This window comes from Notolabrus celidotus, chromosome 13 (assembly GCF_009762535.1).
Source record: "Notolabrus celidotus isolate fNotCel1 chromosome 13, fNotCel1.pri, whole genome shotgun sequence".
Taxonomy (NCBI): Eukaryota; Metazoa; Chordata; class Actinopteri; order Labriformes; family Labridae; genus Notolabrus; species Notolabrus celidotus.
Window position 1 is genome coordinate 25182535 of NC_048284.1, and position 20630 is coordinate 25203164.

Genomic DNA, 20630 nt, shown 5'->3' on the forward strand with positions numbered 1-20630 from the left:
GGGCTAGCAGCCTACAACTAAATCGGCAACACTCAAAAACGCTATTTACCCCATAGCATGCAAATAAAGTTATAACATGACTTTGTATGGCCAATATACAACCTTTTATCATTTCTTTTAGCAATTTCAACAGTTCCATCTTACTTTTTTCAAACTATTTCAAGAGTTTATTAATTACCCCATGCTAACTTTTAAACTCATTTTTAGCTAGCAATCCAAGATGTCTATTCATTAGTATCAGTATATTGTTTGCAACTTAATTCTGCCAACCATTACAATTGATTATCCACACTAAAAAATTTTTAACATGTTTTTACTACCTAGAACTTGTAATGTTAACTTATTATTCATTCAACCTGACCAACTAATATTAATTACATTGTCTTAAGTCATGTCCTTCTAACTTCAAGCTAACTGTGTCACGTGTTTATTACCTTTAGCATGTTTTTCAACTGTTTTTCCTTCTTTTAGTCAACAGTTTATACACATTTCTTGAGCTAGTTTTTAAACAGGGAACTACCTTTAGTTAACTTAACCCTCTCAGCTAACTTTTGCCTTCTGCATAGTAGTTCAACTCAATAGTAACAATTCAACATATCCTTTCAGACTGAAATCGCTGCTTTTTGATAATTCAATTGTTTTTCCATCCTAAACTTTTTTAAAGTACGTGTTCCCTGTCTTAAGCAAACTTAATTTCAACTTGCAATTTAAATATTTCAACCAGTGGGCTATCCATCATTTTGTCTATTTTAATGGTTTCCTGTCATAAATTGCTCAAGTTTACTGTCCAATTATGTCCAATCCAACAATTAATTTCCACCTGAAAAAATGTACCTTAATCAAAATACAATCATTATGTTTTGCTTGTGTTATGTTGTTTGATCTTTCCAAAGCACACCTGATATCCTGAAATCACTTTTATTTAGAACTAAGTCTGTAGCTGTCTGTCTGTATTTTCAGGGCTCCACCACCAGAGGGCAGTCTTACTCATTCACTGAAGAAAACAACATGCCTGCAGAGATGTTTGTTCCAACTCATAAAAACAACACTTGACAGTTTCATTAACCAACTTTGTTTATTTTCTCCCAGTTTTTCTAAAAGTGGCCTATTTGATGTTTTCTTTTCACCTGCCAAACATTTATCTCATCAGTGAAGTTCAAGAAAAGAAGTCACAGCCATGCTAGTTACTACAGGAATCGATTTTACTCCGTAGACTCTAGGATTCTGTGGTTTTAGCATTTAGGCAGACAGAAATAAAGAAAGAAAGAAAGAAAGAAATACTCTAGATGTTTAAAAAACACAGTTGAGTTCCAAATCAAAACACCATGCAGAAAAAAATGTGGCACATTTTAAATCAAATGCCTTTTATAAAGTATTCAAAATTGTATCATGGCTTCAAATTAGTTCCTAGAAAAAAGGACACTTTTTATAAAACCATACTTTGATTTATTTTTGAGCCATCATTTGAAAGAAGAGAGGTGCATGGCAAGTAGCCTTAGAAATGTTCTAATTTGGAACAAATAACACTAGAGATGGGGCTGTCAGTCACTAAACGTATCTATGAGATAACTTTACAGTTTAAGTACGTCTGATAAATCTAAAATAAGACTGTTTAGTCACTGATAGCGCTCCCATCTCTATCTAAACCTGGCAATAAATACTTTGACAAACAGCGTTTGTTCATTCTGACATCAAGAAATACTCATATTTAAATGTTAGTGTTTTCAGGAGACACCTAAGGGAAGACTTATCTCTCATATTCTAAGAAAAAAAAAAGATTCAACCTTAAGAAACATGCGCTGCATAAACACACCTGCTGAATCCAAGACAACAGAACAGGACTGTGGTCAGGAAAATAAACTTTTTTCATCAGCAATGACAATGAAGTCTAATTTTTTGTATTATTTTATCAGTATTGGGACGATGGTTTTTGAGTGGATTCAGCAAACGCCTTCAGCAGTCTTAAACCGAGTTGTAACCAGGGTTCAATAGAGAAAAAGAGGATTCACAGGTAGATGCTACAGCTGTAAGAGAACCATTCAGTCTCCAGACACACACACACACTCCCACACAAGCACCTCAACACATACACACACTGTTACAGATGGGCAAAGGTAAAGCTGTAGCCCTCCCAACCTGAGAAAATGATTGTCAAGCATGCACACAGCATACAATTTTAGTTAATTCCACAAAGTAAGAAAGTCATCTATCGATTAATGCATGGAGATGGTTTGATTCAGAATGGCCAAAATACATTTTCAGAGGTTACAGAGAAAAGGAATAATAGCAATGAATCTGAAAAAGAATAAAAAACAAAAACAAAGATATATATATTCTTTTTAACAAAAGCAAACCCTGTTTAAGGTCCGGTTGTTGTGTGCGATTCAAACTAAAGAATTGATCACATGGCCACGCTAGAATACAAAATAGATCAAAAAAAAAATCAACAATAACAATGAAGTAGTGCTATGGTTTTATACATAATATACACAAGTTAACAGTGATCTCTAGACTTTATTATCCATAGACTTGTCTTAGTATGAGCAAAAGGCGCTAGGTCACAGTGGGTTTCACATTAGTTAACACTTTAGAATGCTAATGCTAGTTATACTCGTTGACCACTAGGGGGCGATACATGTGACAGGAGCTAGGGTCTCTATAGGAGGTACTATCAAAACTTATCTGAAGATACCACCACCATGTTGCCTTCACATCCAGCAACACGTGTAGAGATTTCTGCCCCATTACAACTGTGCTTTAAACCATGTCATATCGCTAGCTTGGTGTAGCACAGCTATGCTATAAAGGGCTAAAAAGGGAGTGTGTGTTTATAGCGTTTAAAGAGAGAGCAATGTGTAGCTGGAAGCCTCAAAATCGACAAAGAGAAGTGGTGTATCAGTGAAACTAGCTGCCAGTCGTCAACGCTTCATAAACTCTGAGATAGAAACATGTTTGCACATGTGAACAACAGACTGACATGTCCATGAAGTCGTTCTCTTAGCCAGTCTTTTGTTGAAGGAATGCTGGGTGCTGTAGGCAGTCGGGAGCATGGCATGATGGGTTGTGTAGGCGCAGGAAGTACGAGGTGTTTTCAGGTGAGTGTAGGTACTGTAAATCCTGATCTCTCTCTCTCTCTCCTCCTCTGGTTGCGGTGCTACAGTGGCCCTTTGAACTGGTTCCCAGAGAGGTGCTGTCTGATGGACAGCTTTGATCCTGCTGCATCACCCAGCTTTCTCCACACCACCTGCAAACGAGAGCAGAGACAGAAGTTGAGAGAGGGGAAGAGAAAGAGCGAGACAGGCAGACTTAGAGGCAGAGACTGAAGGAGTGAGGCGAGGCTGAAAACAGAAAAAGACTTTCTTCTTCAAGAGTGAAATCTTCAAATGCTCACAGTTTGGCTTTGAGCTGCAGAGTCTGCACACTCACATACACATGCATGTTATGGTTGAGCTATCTCTGAATCTCTGTCCTCTGTCTTTGCTGGAGCTCAGATCTCTCTGCGACTAAAGGAGGATGGCTCCCGGGAGACCCCAGTGATATTACAGAGGTACCATTGTAGTGCCCCCCAGATTCCTGTCCTTTCACATACCTCTGCAGGGCCCAGATAGCCCTGCTCTCATTCTCCCCCCTAATCAGCAGACCTTTTATCCCAGACCAGGCCTTTCAGCACCAACAGAGAAGGATGGAGGGAGAGTAGGGGGAGGGAAGTGGAGAGGAAGAATGGAGGGGTGAGGCTGAGGCAGGGGGTGGTGGGTGCTCTTTTCCCTGCCGCTCTACTTTAATTGCTATGACAGCTCAACTACCAGCTTCTACTTACAGTGAGGAGTTGGCTGTGGAGCTGGGACGGTGGAGAGAAAGGGAGGGTGATGGAGAGATAGATGGAGAGAAAGGAGGAAGCAAGTGGGAGCGCTGTGCTGGGGACACTAGTGCAAGTGTCATTCCAAACCAAATTAGTCTAAATGAGGCTTCCTCATTAGATGAATCAGCTCAAAGGCTGACCTGATTTGCACCAAGCGGAACAGAATTTAAAATCTGACCACCGGACTGAACAAATAACATTGTGCAATAAGGCTTCTTTGTTTACAAGCATATAGAGCGTATAGTATGGGAGGAGTTTAACACATTTCACTGCATTAACCAACTTGCATGAATATCCTTCAGTATTACTTCTGGATTTGTGATGTGTTACGTAAGTTATTCAGCAGTCCTAACAGATGACTTGCACGGTGTATCACACGCTCAACTCATGCTCTTCCTATTTCCTCCTTGGAAATACATTTCACCGCATTCATGCAACTGAAACCACTGTCTTTCATAGCATAGGGGCAGCTGGAATCAAAGGCAAACTGCTCGGGGATACAGGCAGAAGAATTGCAAAGGAGAAGGTAAAGTGTTGCACTCACGTTGCACATCTCTCGCACAATGGCCTTCTCCTTTTCGCTGAGATCATCCTCATAGTCCTCAGGAACCTGTTTGTCCAAGTTCTCGTGGACCTCCAGCACCTGAAGGCACAGATAGATGATGTAATGCTTAAGAGGAGCAATAAACACATTGAATTTTGATACTGTTGAATGTGTTGTATTTTGTTTTTAAATTTTCATTTTCATGAAATGAAATTTGGTGACAAATTTTTGAAACAAAACAAAATAAAACATGGTTTTAGGAATTATTTTTAAATGAGTGTTATTTAAAAATGTGGTCAGTGATGATGCACCCCTTTTGTAATCTGATTGGCCAAACACACAGCCACCCCCAAATCCTTCACTATGAATGGCTGATGACCTCTTCGGAGGCGGGACTTGTGCAAGAACAAACTATTTAAGCTGTGTTGCAACATGCTGCAAGTAGTTTATTAGCATTTCAATGTAGCATGTTTCCTTTAGTGAGGGCTTTATTTGTTCTGTTTGAGTCCTTGAGGGATTAAGCATGACATATTTGAAGAATGTTGCCACTTTGTTGAGTTAAAAACAAGCAGCAACCTCTGATCTCAAAATATGAAGCCCATGCGGAAGCGTTATAAACTGCAATTCATCGAGAATCCACTTGAGGCTGGCTGCAGAAACACCGGAAACCATATAGACACCAATTAAAAAAAGATGATATTTGCAGCATTAATAAACATGTTTACAGCTTGGTTAAAAAAACAGCTTGGCTCTTCGTAGCTAATTTTTCTAATGGCACACACTGTACAGGGGGTGAATTTTTTAATAACGCAACGGTTCAGAAGATATTAAGATTCCAAGTTTTTGCCCAAATAAGGACATGACTGACTTGACTCCCGGATGGGAACACAGCTGTTGGCGAGGAGGCTCAAACCCCGCCTCTTTACGTCACACTATGCCTTGTTGAGTTCCGCATTTCCAATATGGCTTCTGCCGCTGCCAACTGGCTTCAAAACAGCGCTCAGGAACAGATGGGTGACGTCACGGATACTACGTCCATATTTTATTCAGTCTATGGTTAAAAATGATACACCTTTTTGATACTGTAATGTTAGTTGTTAAAGTAAATATGGCAATACAGAAATAGTTAATAGTGCTACTTATTTTTCTCTTTGCACACTAGCCAGTCCCCAAGTCAGACCATTCCATTCAAAAGTGTGTGGACATGCCCCTGATAATAGGAGGCAGTATTACGAAAGTGGTTGTTTTAGCTAGCTAAAGAGATCTGCAAAAGGTACAAAAGGAAAACTGGCAACAGCAGGTTTGAGATTGTTCAGTTGCAATCAGGCAGGTTACATAAATAATGCTCGACTGCTCAAGCATTTTCTCTCCAAAGACATTTTTTCAACTAAAATCTTGATCCACCTTATTTCGAGCCATTACAGTCGTGAAGGAGATTTAACGGTTGCACAGAGGAGTAGCAGCAACAAAAAGGGCCTCAGTTAATGTTCACAGCTCAGAAAGAGGAATGACACGTCGATGTGATTTTGTCCAAACAAATTGTTGTTTCCCCTCCCAGTCCCCCTAAAATGTAATTCCCTGTGTGAGTATAGTACCTTCATGGCATGCACAACTGCCTCAGGCTTCTGGACGCAGGACAGGTAGCCCGTGGCAGGAGAAGACTCACTGGTTGGAAGACGACCAGTACCCTGCAAGTGGTGGAAGGAGAGCAAAGGTTTAAGAGAAGAGGTGTCAGTCAGTCTGAAGCCACAACATACAGTGGACATTCCATGCAGTCTGTCACACACTTATCTCATCAATTCTGCTGTCACAGTGTTTAACCCGTGGGTCATATGAGCACCATCTCACGTAGCTCTTCATGTGAGCCAATTCCAGGAAACCTTGCTCAACAACAGGAAATAAACTGTTCTCTCTGTATCACAGATTGATTTCCTCTGATGTAACAGAAGAGACTTCTTGTAGTGTAGCACTGAAAATGCCATCCCTTTCATCCTGACTCACATCACCTCCCCTTCCTTTGTGTTTATCTCTTTTTTAGTGTGTGTGTGTTCACCACATATTCAACTCCCAGCCAGGTTTGCTACCTGCACAGTATGATTTAACCTGCTGTGATGGGAGCAGGGGGTTTGCTTGACTCATCCTACCCCCTGGTTAGTTCCAGACAGTGGCTCTCTGTTAGAGGAACACAGAGATCCCTGGGACACACAATGGCACCATTCAGTAACCTGGCATCGGGGCCCTGCATTAGACACAGCTCTGTGGCTCTGTTAGCCCGAGTTCAATTCTCTACTAGTTAGCGATGCGCCTGTCAGCTCCCTCCGCACCCACTGGCCCCATTTAGGTGCCAGAATGAGCCCACACAACCTAATAGTACAGAGATAAAATAATAATCCCGCTGCAGCAGAGAGGGAGGTTTGGTGGAAACAGCCCAACAGTTAATCATAAACCACATGAAAACTGATTTTTTTGTGCTGGTCCTGCAGGTTTTGCCTGAAATCTGCATGAAGCAAGAAGAACTATTACATAAGAGCATGATGAATGTACAGTAATGATATTATGACATATTTTACATTTTAAAAATTAAAAGACACAAGGCCCATTTTCAACATAAGTCCAACATTAACAAAAATGCAGCACTTCATGCTGCACTTGTTTCCCTGCAGAAGTTGTCATTCATACAGTTATGGTATTAACAATTCATATATGCTCCACCTGAGAGCATGGGAATGAGCTGCCTGTCATACTGGATTTCTTTCATGAGTTATGATTTCAGAAAATAATGCATAAAATGAAAGGTTAAAATGAAATTTGGTTATTTCTTGTATAAGATTCTGCAGCGCGCACAGAATCATCTGAATGCACTAACAAGAGTCATCAAAAACTCTTAGTCAAACCATCAGATAGGTCAGAATTTTAATCCTTATTCATTTCAAGTTTTTGGACCTGGCTAATTTTTGATGCCTTGTGCTGAGAAATGGTGCTATGCAACAGAGTCCATCATGAGTACCCAATTTACAAGTTTCAACTCTACGTTGCAACGTTTAAGGGTTACATTTTTTTTAAGTTTAGTCAACAATGGTTATTTGACAGCTTATGGCTCTCTCACAAAATAAGAATTGCAGTTTAGCCATTAATTAATGCAAATAACATGGCTTTATTTAAAATATTTTATATATTTAAAAAGGTGTATTCTAAAAAAAAATATTCTCTCTACTCATTTATGTGTATTTTGTAGGGATAAAATGAGAAGTTGCAGGCATGCACCTTAAGAGGTATGTGTATCAGTGATGTAGGCTTATGGGAGCATGAAAAAATGATATGTAACACTGGTCCTTCTTAATCTGATTATATTTCCTTTCAAGTGTGTTTTCTCTGGTCAAAGGTCAAATGTAAAGGCTGAATCGTCCATGCAGCTCCTTGCAGTTCTACTTTTCAAGCTACATAGAGAAATATGTAAATTGCTGTCACCTCTGCTCTCTTGTGTTGGTTAAAGCTATAATTTGAAATGTGTAAACACTTCTTGCGAACATCGGGTCAGAGTTTTCTGTTTATTTTGTACTGGAGCTGCTGCTGTAAAGAAACAGATTTAGACAGCGCAGAAACACAGCCAGCTTGGGGCAATGTTTACCGTTTATATGGATGTACATTTTGGGATGGCTTGCCTGCATAAACAGTCCCAATGTTGGCCTTTCAGGATGAGAAGGGGAGGATGACAAACATTGTCAAAATCAATGGTTTGTTGTTTTCAGCATACAGAATTTGATCTGACTGTCGAGTGTGTGTGAGCAAGCTGGCCGCTTTCTTTCTCTATGCATCTTTCTTTCTAGTTTTCCATCTGACAATCTCACGCACACACATGACCAGAAACTGGGCCTAAATAGGGCTAAATATAAAGGATGAGCTGATAGATTGGGATGGGTACACACAACACTTCACTAAAGTTCTACTGTTGTAGTCTTTGGCTCCACATCTATCATATTCTCTTTCACCCTTTCACTCCCTCTCTCTTCATCCTCTGACAAGTGCGTTTTTTTTCTCATGTGGATGAACTTAGGTCACATTAGAGAGCAGGAAATAAATCATCACACAGCTCAACATGAGTTAATGTCTTCAATGAGCTATCATGGCAACAGAGCCATCATAAGAGGAGGACACACAAGAACAACTTATTCTTAGCCTTTTTTAGTTTCTTTATATGAATAATATTGTAACTTAGGGAGATATAGTTTGAAATTGTCCTGTTTTATACAACTGGATACACTTTTTTCAATCCAGTAATATCATGACCAATACAGTATTTTGACCACATTGCCTGTAACTTGTCTTTTCATCTGACATCTACTGCTAAAATCCACCAGTTTAATAGTTAAGATAGCACAAGTAACATTTGGAGTGTACTGGGTTCCATTTAGTGAACTTCTGTGTGATAACAAGAGATGGTTAAGCAGGTTAGCTAGGTAAGCAACATTCATCTCAACATTTTGAAATGACATTAACAAAAACATTTGTAGCAACAATTGCTTTGGTAACAAAAGGTTTGAGGCATTGTTGAATCTCTTTCAGTTGCGTAATATGTTACAGCAAACTGATGTTAACTCTGCAAGTTAGCTAGTTAAGCTAGCTACTGGGTGTACATATTCAGTAAATGTGAAAGACTATATATGAAAGACTCTGCTTAGTGGTCATTTTATTGTATAACAAGCAAATGCTAACTCTGTCTGTTGACTAGTTTAGTTAGCCGAGCAATGACCACAGAAAACGAATAAGTAAATATCTGGTAACAAGAAATATCTAAGTAAGAACTACTTTGCTTCATTCAAGTGTTTTTCAGTCAAGTAAAACATTAAAAATAGTGATTTCATAATCAATTGCTAGCTCAGCAAGTTAGCTAGTTTTACCAACAATTCAATGGTCACCGCCGTCACTGGGTGTAAAAATTCAGATACAACTAGTACCTCGACAAAAACTACTTATTTTGGTTCAATCTGATCTGAATTAGCAATTTGATTGTGAAAAACTCCCATAATTTAATTTTTTTTTGTAAATAGCTAATGTTAACTCTGTTTGTCAAGTTATTTGGTAGAGCTAAGCAAAAGTAACAGGTGGCTAGGTTTGAATATTTGGCAACAACTCATTCATATTGTATGTAAGAATTTTTTTTTTGTCACTCATTCTGTTTTCATTCAGTTAACAAGTCTACTATTTTTGTTTAAACAAGCTAATGCTAGCTCTGCCAGAAGATAGTTTAGCCAGCATAGCATGTTGCGTCCAAAATCTTACATCTAACTGATGGATATCAAACAACGTGTGTGTGTGTGTGTGTGTGTGCTTTGATCTGATTTCAATCTGTCATACTTAAACTCCACTTTTGTTGAAAGGTAACAGTCACGTAAATCCACTTTCTCTGAGTCAGAATGACATCAAATGTCATGTTAGCACAAAGCCAACAGTAAGTCAATATCATGACCTTGTTGCATGTTAACCTGCACTGGAAAATTAAATGCAGAGAAGCAACTATCGAGATAATTCGCAGTTTATCCATCCTCCTGCGGGGAGAGACCTCCTGCATGCTCAATAATGTCCATGAACCATGACCATGGGTCATGGTTCATGGACATTATTGAGCAGCATGAGCCTCCACAAGGAGACAAGTTTGACCCATGTGCTTTAAAGGTGCAAGCTCACTCTGAACGCACTCGACCTGCACCCCACGCTGAGGGCCTGTGATTAAAACACAATATTGATTTTTATACATAGGGATGGGTTATTTCTCTAGTTAGTGGCATAGCCCAGTTTTGACCTCCCTTAAGCAGTCAGAAAACAATTACCCAGCCTCTCCTCCCCAGACAATGGCAGGGTCAGGGGTGGCAGTGGATTTCAGAGGATTATTACTTTCATAGTGGGATTCAGTTCAAACAGGCTCCAGGGAGGAGAGAGGGAGCTGTAGGGCCAGGATATGAGAGGAAGAGAAGAGACGGCTCCAAACTTCCAATCCTCATTTTATTCTGCTTTAGTTTCTCATCTCTCCCCTTTCTTTTTTCAGTCCGTGCCATCCGTCTGCCTCCTTTCACTCCCTCTTCCCCTCTCCCTCTGTGTGTGTTTCATTTCCTGTCATTTGTGAGAGAGAGTGAGGTTGCCTGTGGAGGTTTAATTGGAGAGTTAAAAGTAAAGTGAGTTAGAGCTGACTTGACTGATTCCACAGTGGAGGCACTGGCACGGTCTTCTCTACAATTAAGTGTGCATATGTGTGTCTGCAATTAAACCCTGTCTCTTTACTTCACTACCTTTGTGAAAGCAGTGCTGATCTTAGTACAAGAAGTGGTTAGGAAGGAGAGGGTGTCCCTTTTGTGCATCAATATGAAGCTTTTTGAGGACCCCTCTTCTGTGGTACACGTGTATGTGTGTGTGAGTGTGTGTTTGTGTTAGCCTCTTGGGTACTGACCATGTGCATTGCATCCTGGCGTTGGGGCAGTGAGGACAGCTGGGACTCTGAGTGGTAGAGGGTCATCCCCTTCCTCAGGGCACGTAGGTCACCTGGGTTACACTGCTGAGGGCAAAAAAAACAAACAAACAAACAGAAAAGAGAAATTAGACTTGAATGGCAAAAAAAAAAAAAAATGATATTGTATATCATTGGTCATATCAGTTTTAGTACTGTTAAGGCTTAACCATTATTTTATTTTCAGGAATGATACAATTTTTCACCTTTACTGTTACTCAAAAGTCAAACAATTTGCATCTGTTATTTGTGGAAAAGTAAGTAGGGCTCAGCACAATTAATTAAATATTCATATATATTCATCCCAATCATGATTTAGGCTTCACTCATATAAATAAACATTATTGACAGCCATTTATACATGGTAAAATGTTTGCTCCACCCGTAAAAATGATCTGCTGTGTGTCAAATGAAGGGACCCTTAAACTAACAGTCACTCTCCAGGGGGAAATCAAGAAGTTTTGGCTTCACTTTTGTAGGAGCTGGAATGCCATGTCATGAGCCCCTACCTTACAGCATCAGTTTAGAGTGGAAGAATTAACAACAGAAACCAGTCAGGGCAAACAAAGGTCTAATGTCTGAAACAGAAGAAAAAGAGCTGGTCCCGAAACTTGATGGTTTGGTTACTTGACCGTATCTGCTGTTTTTAGGGATTGATGTTAATCTGGGAAATTGTTCGTGTGAAGAGTGCATGAAACCTGTATCAACTAATAACCTCAAAAGCACCTCATAGTGTAGTATGATGAGTGTGCGAAGGCCTAGAGGAATGATGCCGCTACTCCCTGTCCTTATCCAGTGTCAAGTCAGACATTGATAATAGGAATAGCATTGCTTTTAATTATTTTTGCTTGTGGAGGACACATCCAGGTAAGGTGAAGAACCTCATTTTAAGTCTTGGTTTAATGCAAAATTTGTGCATGAGCTTGTATGTAACACAAAATGGAACCAAACATGTTTATTCTCTGTTTATTTGAGTGTGGAAATATAATAAAAATGGTTGTCCCTCAAACTAACAAACAACTGATCAATTAATCATGATCTCTATATTGACCAAATAGACTGTTATTTTGGCCAGCATGACTTTGGTCCATATCATTAATGCTTTACAATGTAGCAAAACAATAACCTGATTTGACCCAGAGCCTGACCAAACTAATACTGACTTCTTTTTTTTTTTACTTCAAATCAAATCAGATTTGCAGGCTTGATGTTTTACTGTAATCCGAGCATTTGGTTAGAGCCCAACCAACACTGGGTACCCTATAGCATGAGCACCTATACCAGTGATGACCCACTATTCTTGCATAATATACAGTAAATGTCAATAGACTAGTCAGGCTCTGCTGTGTAAGTTAAAGTCCTCTGTGATGGTTCATTAAAAACTTTGGTGTTCAGTCCTCTTCTTACACTGGCACCTGCATTTTCATCATCTCTCACGAAATTGCCTTGAGCATCATCACAAACTGCTCTTCAGTGACGCTGGGCAGTGTGTCATCAATAGCTGCCATTATGCAGGATCAAAGTTCATAAGATTTGTCCTCATTAGCAGCCAAAGACTGCTGGTTACTGGAGGATGTAACCAGCCTGGCTCCTCTCTGCAGGCAGGAACACGGCAGCTACACTGTTCCTTCTGACATTTCTCATGTCACGCACGAGTGTTCCCTCTGCGCGAGGCACGGCGAGTAAACACACGTGATGCCTCGGAGCATTCGGGCAATAAATAGCCCAATGAGCAGTGGGTGTGCGTCTGTGTATGCGTGGCTATTGTGCTGCGTTGTCTGCCTCTGTATTATGTCTCTGTCTCTATCGCACACACACAGGTGCACAGTCACATACACATCTGGCACACACACAAAGCTACAATCAGCATTCCCCTTGTCTTCCCTGTCCTTTGATGTTCTCCCTCCTCTGCTCGTCTCTCCCAGCTTAGTATCCTGCTGCTGTTCCTCTAACCTTTCACAATCCCTCCCTTGGCTCTCTGTGATCTATCCTTTGGGTTTCCATATTCATGCCCTCAATTTCGTTCCTCCGCTAACATCTCTTTGTCATTTCTCCCAGCTTTTTGTCATTTAGAAAAATACGCCTTAAATGTCACATCTTGAAGAGCCGCAAAATACTTAATCCATGAAATTAACATGTATGTCAACTGAAAAAGATTCCTGCCAGGCTAATTCTATCTATAATAACAAAAGAACGACACACATCACACACAACTTGACTGCCCTTTCTGAGCTGTCCTTGACCCCTGGGACCAAACAAAGCCATTTGTTAGCCTGACAGCTGGGGACTGTTGACCCTGTGCAATCTCAAACTCAGACTTCTCAATCTACACATCCATCACAGTGTTCCTGGTGCTGACAGGGAGAAGCTGTGGACGTCATGCATCACTTCCTGTTTGAGTTATGAGGGGCATAGGAAGTGCTTTCTTAACAACAGGGTAGAGGGGATGGTGGCGAGCACCTTGTGTGGAATTCTTGGCAAAATGAGAAGAATCAGTAGAGTTTGATCTTAAAGTGATTCCTCCTTTTACTTCTAATCAAAATCTAAACAGCTCCTTGATCTAACCAGCACAACAATGCTGTTTTTATGTATGAATGATTGTATGAATCACATGAGGTTTAGCTCGCTGACTTTTGCTTGCAGCTCATAGACTGTATAAAATATGGACGTAGTATCCGTGACGTCACCCATCTGTTTCTGAAGCGCTGTTTAGATGCCAATCGGCGGAAGCCATATTGCTGCTGTCGAGCGGTTGTGACATAAAGAGGTGGGCTTTGAGCCTCCTAGCCAACAGCTACAGTGTTCCCGCCTGTCAATCAAGTCAGCTGTGCCTCTCATTGGAAGACTCCTAATCTCAATATCTTCGAAATTGGCTTGTTAGAAAAAAATTCAGCCCCTGTACAGTGTGTGCCGAACGAGATATGAGCTATCCAGTCTACACTCGTCTTTTGTACCAGGCTGTAAACATGTTAATTTTTGCTGTAAAGATCGTCTTTTTAGAATTGGTGTGTATGTGGTTTTCGGTACTTCTGGAGCCAGCCTCAAGCAGATCCTAGATTAACTGTAGTTTTTAGCACTTCTGCATTGGACTCATATTTTTAGACAGGAGGTTGCCGCTTGCTGCAACTGCATATTGAGCCTTAGTTAAGCACAAAGTGATGTATATTCATAGTATATTAAAGACACTTGTGCAGGGGCCTCTTTTGGAAGCTATCATTTTGTATGTTTGAAAGGTGCACACATTCATAAACACATCTAAAATCTAAAAAGTCTAAAAATCCAACATGTAATGTCAAGAAAAAATAAATAATAATAATCTGTAGTTCTGGAGATTATAGTTCATATAATTTAATGTCTAAGGACCAAAAAGCTTGCATGGTGTCATAACAGTAACCAAACCACGTTTCAATCCCTGATCTGCTGCATTAGTCAATAAATCATTCTTGTCAAAACTCTGACATACAATAATACACAATTCATTAACCTAAAGTCCATTGCACCCTGCTGCAGGCCTCTCTAACTAAATGAGTTAAATTAGCCTACAGTTAACGGATGAGGTGTTCTCTATATCCATCATATAAATCATTCAATTCTTAGAGCCACACTGAGCACATTTCGTGTTCATGAGAAAGTAGAAGTGAGTGTGTAGGGAAAGCCACAGAGTACCTCACACTCCACCGAGCTGACAGTAATAAGTAACGGTTGAAAGACACTGAAGATCCGTGTGGGAGTAGAGTTTAACAGCTAGTCATGTACATGCATGTGGCTGAGCATGATTGAGCATTAGCTTGGGCGTGCACGTGAACACACACCTGTTTTTCTCATTGTGTTCACACCTGTGCAGTGTAGGCCCTTGTTAATATTCACTGTGGGACCTTGTCTTTTACTCCCTGCCTGCTCCCTTTGGTACGGTAAAATCCTTTAGTCGAGCTGGTTTGGAGGGTCAACATTCTTGTGATAAGAGGCTATTGTTTCCTACGGGCTCAATGTAAGTTTCACTGGGCCAGTTTCATAACACCGGATGTTAGGCAATATGTCCATTGAGGCAACTAATCCACTGTAACAATTCCACCTGCTAGCATTCAGACAAATGTAGTTAGAACAATATTGCATAAGAGTCAAATCAGAAAGTAAACTCCAGCTCTACATTTCTCCATTATTTATTGGAGTACACTTAAGTTTCATCCCATGATTTTATGAAAAGCAGTTTATCTAAGACAAAAACAACAAGAATAGTTCATTTCAGACACACATTCCTTCATACTTCAGTGACACTCACACACCACTGGTTTTACATGCATTATTGATACCTGGGTGTACCTGTGTTAACCTCCAAACTTCAATTATTTATCCCACCAGACGTCCCGACAAGCGAGGACAAGCGTGTGTCATTTATGCACCAAAGCACAACGTAGCATTCATTCACCTGAAGGTAACTTGTATTAAACACTCAGTGTGCTGTGCAAAAAAGAAAACGCTCCAAGGACAGAGAAAAGCTCTACTGCCAAGAAAGGCCACATACAGGCAGGGCCACCTGTGCTCATTTGTTAGCCGAGCATGCTGGCAGTGCATAGGAGAGACTGGACACAGAGGCAACACTCCTGCAAGGCAATGTAGTCAAATTACGACACTGTTTAAAAAGGGCGATTCACTTCTGTGGTAATGTTTGAGGCCACCATTTGTTAAAATGGACAGTTTTGATGTACAAAATATTTGCTATGACACTATCACCATACATAAGATATTTAGAGGAATAAGTCCATTCACCTGATAAGAGTTAAATGAAAAGATTGATGAAACTTTAATGTCTTTACCATAAATAAATCTAAGTCTAACAGCTGCTTAACCTACCTTTGTTCCATTACAAAATCTGCCTACCAGAGCATTACAAGTTTACAAATAAGCATGTTATATTGCCCTTCTTTATGTCCATAGCAGAATCAAAATGTAAAAAATTAGAATTGTATTTTCTAAGGTAGTTGCGGACCAGGCGTATATTACTTTGAGTTGTCACAACTTTGACCTTCTCCGGCAACCACAGAGACAGAGTCCTAAGGAAATGCTACATTCAAATTCATGCTAGTTTTCCGTGACGACCAACCCTAGCTTTAAGTTAGCTTTTAGGATTCATGAGAGTGTCATTTTGTTACATGGAACAGAAACAAGCCAGTTGTTACCCCCTGTCTTCAACGCCATGCTAGCCGGCTGTTTTGGCTAAATACTCAGCAGACATACATGAGAGTGGTATCAATCTTCTGTTCTCACATTCAGTTAGATTGTGAATAGGCTTTTAATAGGCAAATGATTGAACGATTTCGACTATGCGACTATTTCCTGGATGATTGAATGGAAATTTCATTACTAACTAACCGGTCGAGTTGTTCTATACAAGTTTAACTTGACAAAAACATACAACTTTATCTCTAAGGATCAAAATACAGCCAAAATACACCACACTGCGGGATAATAACTGTTAACTGTGCTACTTTACATCTGGGTTGTAGAGCATTATAGCATTATTGCCGTAGCCATCAACCAGAGCTACAGCCCTAGCTGGTGGAGGTTGCAGAAACAATATTTGGCATGCAACTCAGGCCTACAGCGATGAAAGTATAAATCATTTGTTTACTAAATATAATATTGGTGCCGCCTATCAAGGGTGTAAAACATTTATCGCCAAGTCAACACGTCTCCAAACATTACCACAGAGTTGACTCAGGACCCCGGTGAAAGTGTAATTTAGCAACACATTTGATTGTAATAGGAAATGAGTTCATTGCCTTGTACAGGTGTTGCTCTGCTTGTACCCATTTGCTGCGTAGGAAGAAGACACAAGCTGAAAGCTGTGAAAAGTCCCATCACCAAACAGATAAAAGAGAAGGAAATGCTTCAGCAACAGATGCTCAACCATTTGACCAGCAGACGAGTCAACAAACATTTCAAGAGACATTTCATAACATTACCTTTTTGGTCTGTATCTGTGATAAACTATAGCGGTTATGAGCCTAGAGAGAGAAAAACATAATGTGTATTGGTTCATTATTAGATTCTCGTCTAGCGGGAACCATGAGTAACATCAAGGTACTAAAAAAACAAATACTTAAATGTTTTCATGCAAGTATCATGATTACTGAACATTTCAGTAATATTCAGCCTTGTTCTATTTCAACCTTGGCTCTGTTGCTGTAAAGAATACTCCTTTAAAGCCAAAAAAGAGAGAAATACTTCACTTGAATATCACATCATTACTTCAAAAGAGTACATAGATGATACTGCACTTTAAGAAGAAGGTTCATTTATATGTGCAGCCTGCTGTGAGACAATGTGTAGCACCTAACTGTAAGCATGTAAGGGCTAATTATGTAGATCACTTAGGTTTTTGTATCAGTGATTCCAGCCTACACTCTCTGCCCACATATAAATCTGCTGGGAGATAATTGGGCAAAGTGAAATCGCTTTAAGAAAAAGAATAAAGGCTTTGAATCAAGAAGCCATTTAAAGTGTGAAATTCAAACTCCACTGTCTGCAGCCTGACTTGCATTCAAATGAACCGAAACACATCATAAAAGGAAAAAATGAAGTATAAAAGGCTTTGATGTACACATTTACCAGTAATTAAGGAGCCATAGCTGTGACTGCTCCACAGTATGACCCCTAACATGACCAATTGATGTCTCAGTTAACATTTCTGCCCTGAGTCCACTGTCTGCGGGCCTGAGCGTGAAACACACCTCTGCAGACCGACATGTGAACTCCTGGTGAACCAGACCAAAAATCCACCCCCTCCTCTTCACACTCCCACCTCCACTCACCCAGCCCTCCATCCTCAAACAAAAAAATTCAGGAGAAGTCAGAGCAAGGTCAACTTTGGGAGAAATACTTTGCTCTGTCATCGTCGCTTAATGCCTCTTTCTCCTCCTTTTTCCTCCTCTCATCTCTCCTCTGCTCTCACAGCTCGCCTCAGGGGCAAACATCGCTGCTTGCTATAGAAGCTTACTGACTCCCTATGAATAAAACATAGATAAACATATTCTCCCACTAACAGGCGGGCTGTTGTGAGGGGGCAGCTCCATAGAGGCATCAGGCTACCACTTTATCTCATCACAGCTGCTTGTCACATATTTTGGGCGACTTTGGAAGATGAACAAGTGGTGTTTAATGAGGCTACAGGTTCAAATTATACTAGACTGGGCAAGAAAACTGGATGGTATGCAGTAGGTTTAACATGTGTTTGTATGTGCGTGCCCTCACCTGTGTTAGAAGCTTATTGTTATCATCCTCCAGGATCCGCACTTTCGTCTCCAGCTGCCTGATGTAGTTGGAGGAGGAATCTGAAAGAGAGAAGAAGAAAAGAGGAGAAGGAAAACTGATTAGCATTTCAAAGACCTAGAGAAGAAAAACAGGCCGGCATGGCCAACCGAGTAAAAGGACCACATCGAGCAGTGCACAAAAGTTGGCTTGCACTTTTACAGACCCATAAATCTATTATCCAGAGCAGGGGTTTCACGCCCCAATTTAACCCCGACCCTGACCCTAAAGCTGAGATATGTGCACTGTTTTTGTTTTGTTTTTTTACTTGGAAACTCCCTGCACATGAAGTTATTCTTCTGCAATCCGAAAACACTGATTTGCATATTTCTTGGAAAACTGCTAATTAGGAACTAACAAGCTGGACATTTACAATCTAAGTATAAACTGGAAAAAGATTCCCCAGCAAACAAAAAACATCCAAAAATTAACTGTGCGATTGACTAAAAAATGTAACTTAGTCCAAAAATGCCAAAATAAAGAGTGTGTAGCAACTGTCTAAGGTAGTACTTACTAGGAATGTTCTACAGTGACTTTCCCAGTCACGTTGACGAAAATTTAAATTTGAACTAGCTGACCTATATGAAGGTAAGCAATCATTCAGAAAACAATCAAAATTGAGCACTACTTATTTAGTTTGCTGAATTTGGCTAATGTCAGAAGTGCTTGCATCCACAACCTTTGGTCTTCCTATATTAGCATCCACAGCTGACGAGCAGGAGTGACCACATTGGATCGTTAAGTCAACTAAACAGGCACATCCATATTAAGTACAGCATGGCTTGGAGCTAAATACTATCATTAGCTTGCAACCATGTACACAATGTATCATACTGATGTCAGCCCCCCCCCCCTTCAAATTCTCACATCTTGAAATCTACGAACAGCAAAAGGTTAGCACACATTCTTACGACTCCTCTCTGACATTTTCTGTCCAGTGATTTACGGGTGAATCAGCTGATCCTTTAAGTAAATGCAGCCCTAGGTTTTTTTTAACTGCTGAATCATGATGCTGTTTTTCTCCATATCCATCTTCCATGTGTACTTCATTTTACAAAGTCCTCATGTGCCTTAAAAACTAGTTGTAGCCAGATGTCAAGGGTCAAGCACTCAGCGTTCCCACCCAGATTAGCAGCGCTTGACCTAACTTCCGACCCCAGTCTTGACTGGAGCCGGTTTCCAGTTTGGCACACATTCCCCCTGCCTCACTTTCTTATTGTAAAAACAGACTTCCATGATATGTTTGATGTTTTCTGTAAAACTGTCTCCATATTGTTTACGCCCGCCAAACAATCTAACTGTGGCCTAATTGCTCCACAGAGATTCCCCCAACTGTTGTTTATCAGCATTCTGCTTTCACATGAATCAACTTGATGGAGTTCAAACCAGGGACAGGAGCCGTGTGAAGAGTGGAGGTGCAGTTTGAATCAGTAGGTGGCACAGAGCCTGTTATCTAAAGAGGCATGTTTAATTTACAGCGAGATCAAAGACTGGAGACGCACAGGAGCCACACTCCGTCAGCTAACCGGAGGAGAACACCGCTGCACACACACATTTATGTTATTTTGTTTTCTAAATGGGAAGAGCAGACAGATGGAGAGTGGAGAGAGCGATGGGGAGTTATAATAAAGCCGACTGGGAGGTTGCTGATAAATGTGCCGGGTTGAGTTACGATGCAGATGAGGCGTCAGTGCTGTAGGGTGCAGCACACACACATTTACACACACATATAATGTTGCTGCTTGTTGCATCAGTGAGGTAACTCTGACCTTAGTTTGTGTATTCTGAACTGACCTTACGAGGTCTGCAAAGCCTGCATGATGCATGCAATATATCTGATCAGAATTTGCAACAAGAGGGTGCAATTCTGCAGAAACACATGATTAACAGCACACTCACAGGCAGAGAGATTAGAACTGAGACATATTTTGCTACATATAGAGCTAGTTTGCAAACACTCAAGTAGCAGGTTGTGGTGGGATCTGCCTTCGTAAATACTGTGAAACAAGACACCCAGTTTCCAGACTCAGGCTAAAAGATTAGAGGAACCAGGTGGACATATGTAGCTAGTTTTCTGCCTGAGAATAATGTCTTGGCCATATGGTTAACTGGCTTTCTGGGGGGATTGCGAAGACTCTGTGTCCAAAACAGTTACCATAAATGACAAATAAAAAGGTGGATTTTGGTACCCAAGCTCCTCACGCTACAAAGCTTCTTATTCAAATGGAAATATTTTAAAGGCATGGCGTGCTCTAATATGAAACCAGTGTAATACACATGGATTTAATAGGTTTAATCTACTGCTTAATCCAACATCATTTCAAGATACAAAACTGAACCTGCTCCAGAGACGTTCAGGGTAAACAGGGGTGAGTGACGGCAGCACCCAGCAGGCCCTGCAGGTCCTATCTATGTCCAGC

General features: G+C 40.4%; 1 protein-coding gene across 4 annotated transcripts in view; it reads right to left on the bottom strand.

Moving 5' to 3' along the window:
• Nucleotides 1-1056: 1056 nt before the first annotated feature.
• The window catches only part of ccdc85cb (coiled-coil domain containing 85C, b), a 54194-nt gene continuing 34620 nt past the window's right edge, over nucleotides 1057-20630 (bottom strand). The window contains exons 2-7 of one of the 4 annotated variants that reach the window (XM_034700071.1): nucleotides 18154-18233; nucleotides 16866-16907; nucleotides 10846-10947; nucleotides 5999-6091; nucleotides 4404-4502; nucleotides 1057-3244 (exon numbers count right to left, since the gene is read on the bottom strand). In XM_034700071.1, coding sequence (XP_034555962.1) covers nucleotides 3155-3244; nucleotides 4404-4502; nucleotides 5999-6091; nucleotides 10846-10947; nucleotides 16866-16907; nucleotides 18154-18233 — 506 coding nt within the window. In that variant the 3' untranslated portion in view covers nucleotides 1057-3154. Of the gene's footprint in view, nucleotides 3245-4403; nucleotides 4503-5998; nucleotides 6092-10845; nucleotides 10951-16865; nucleotides 16908-18153; nucleotides 18234-20630 lie in introns of all 4 variants that reach the window. The other 3 variants (XM_034700070.1, XM_034700072.1, XM_034700073.1) reach the window with 3 other exon arrangements.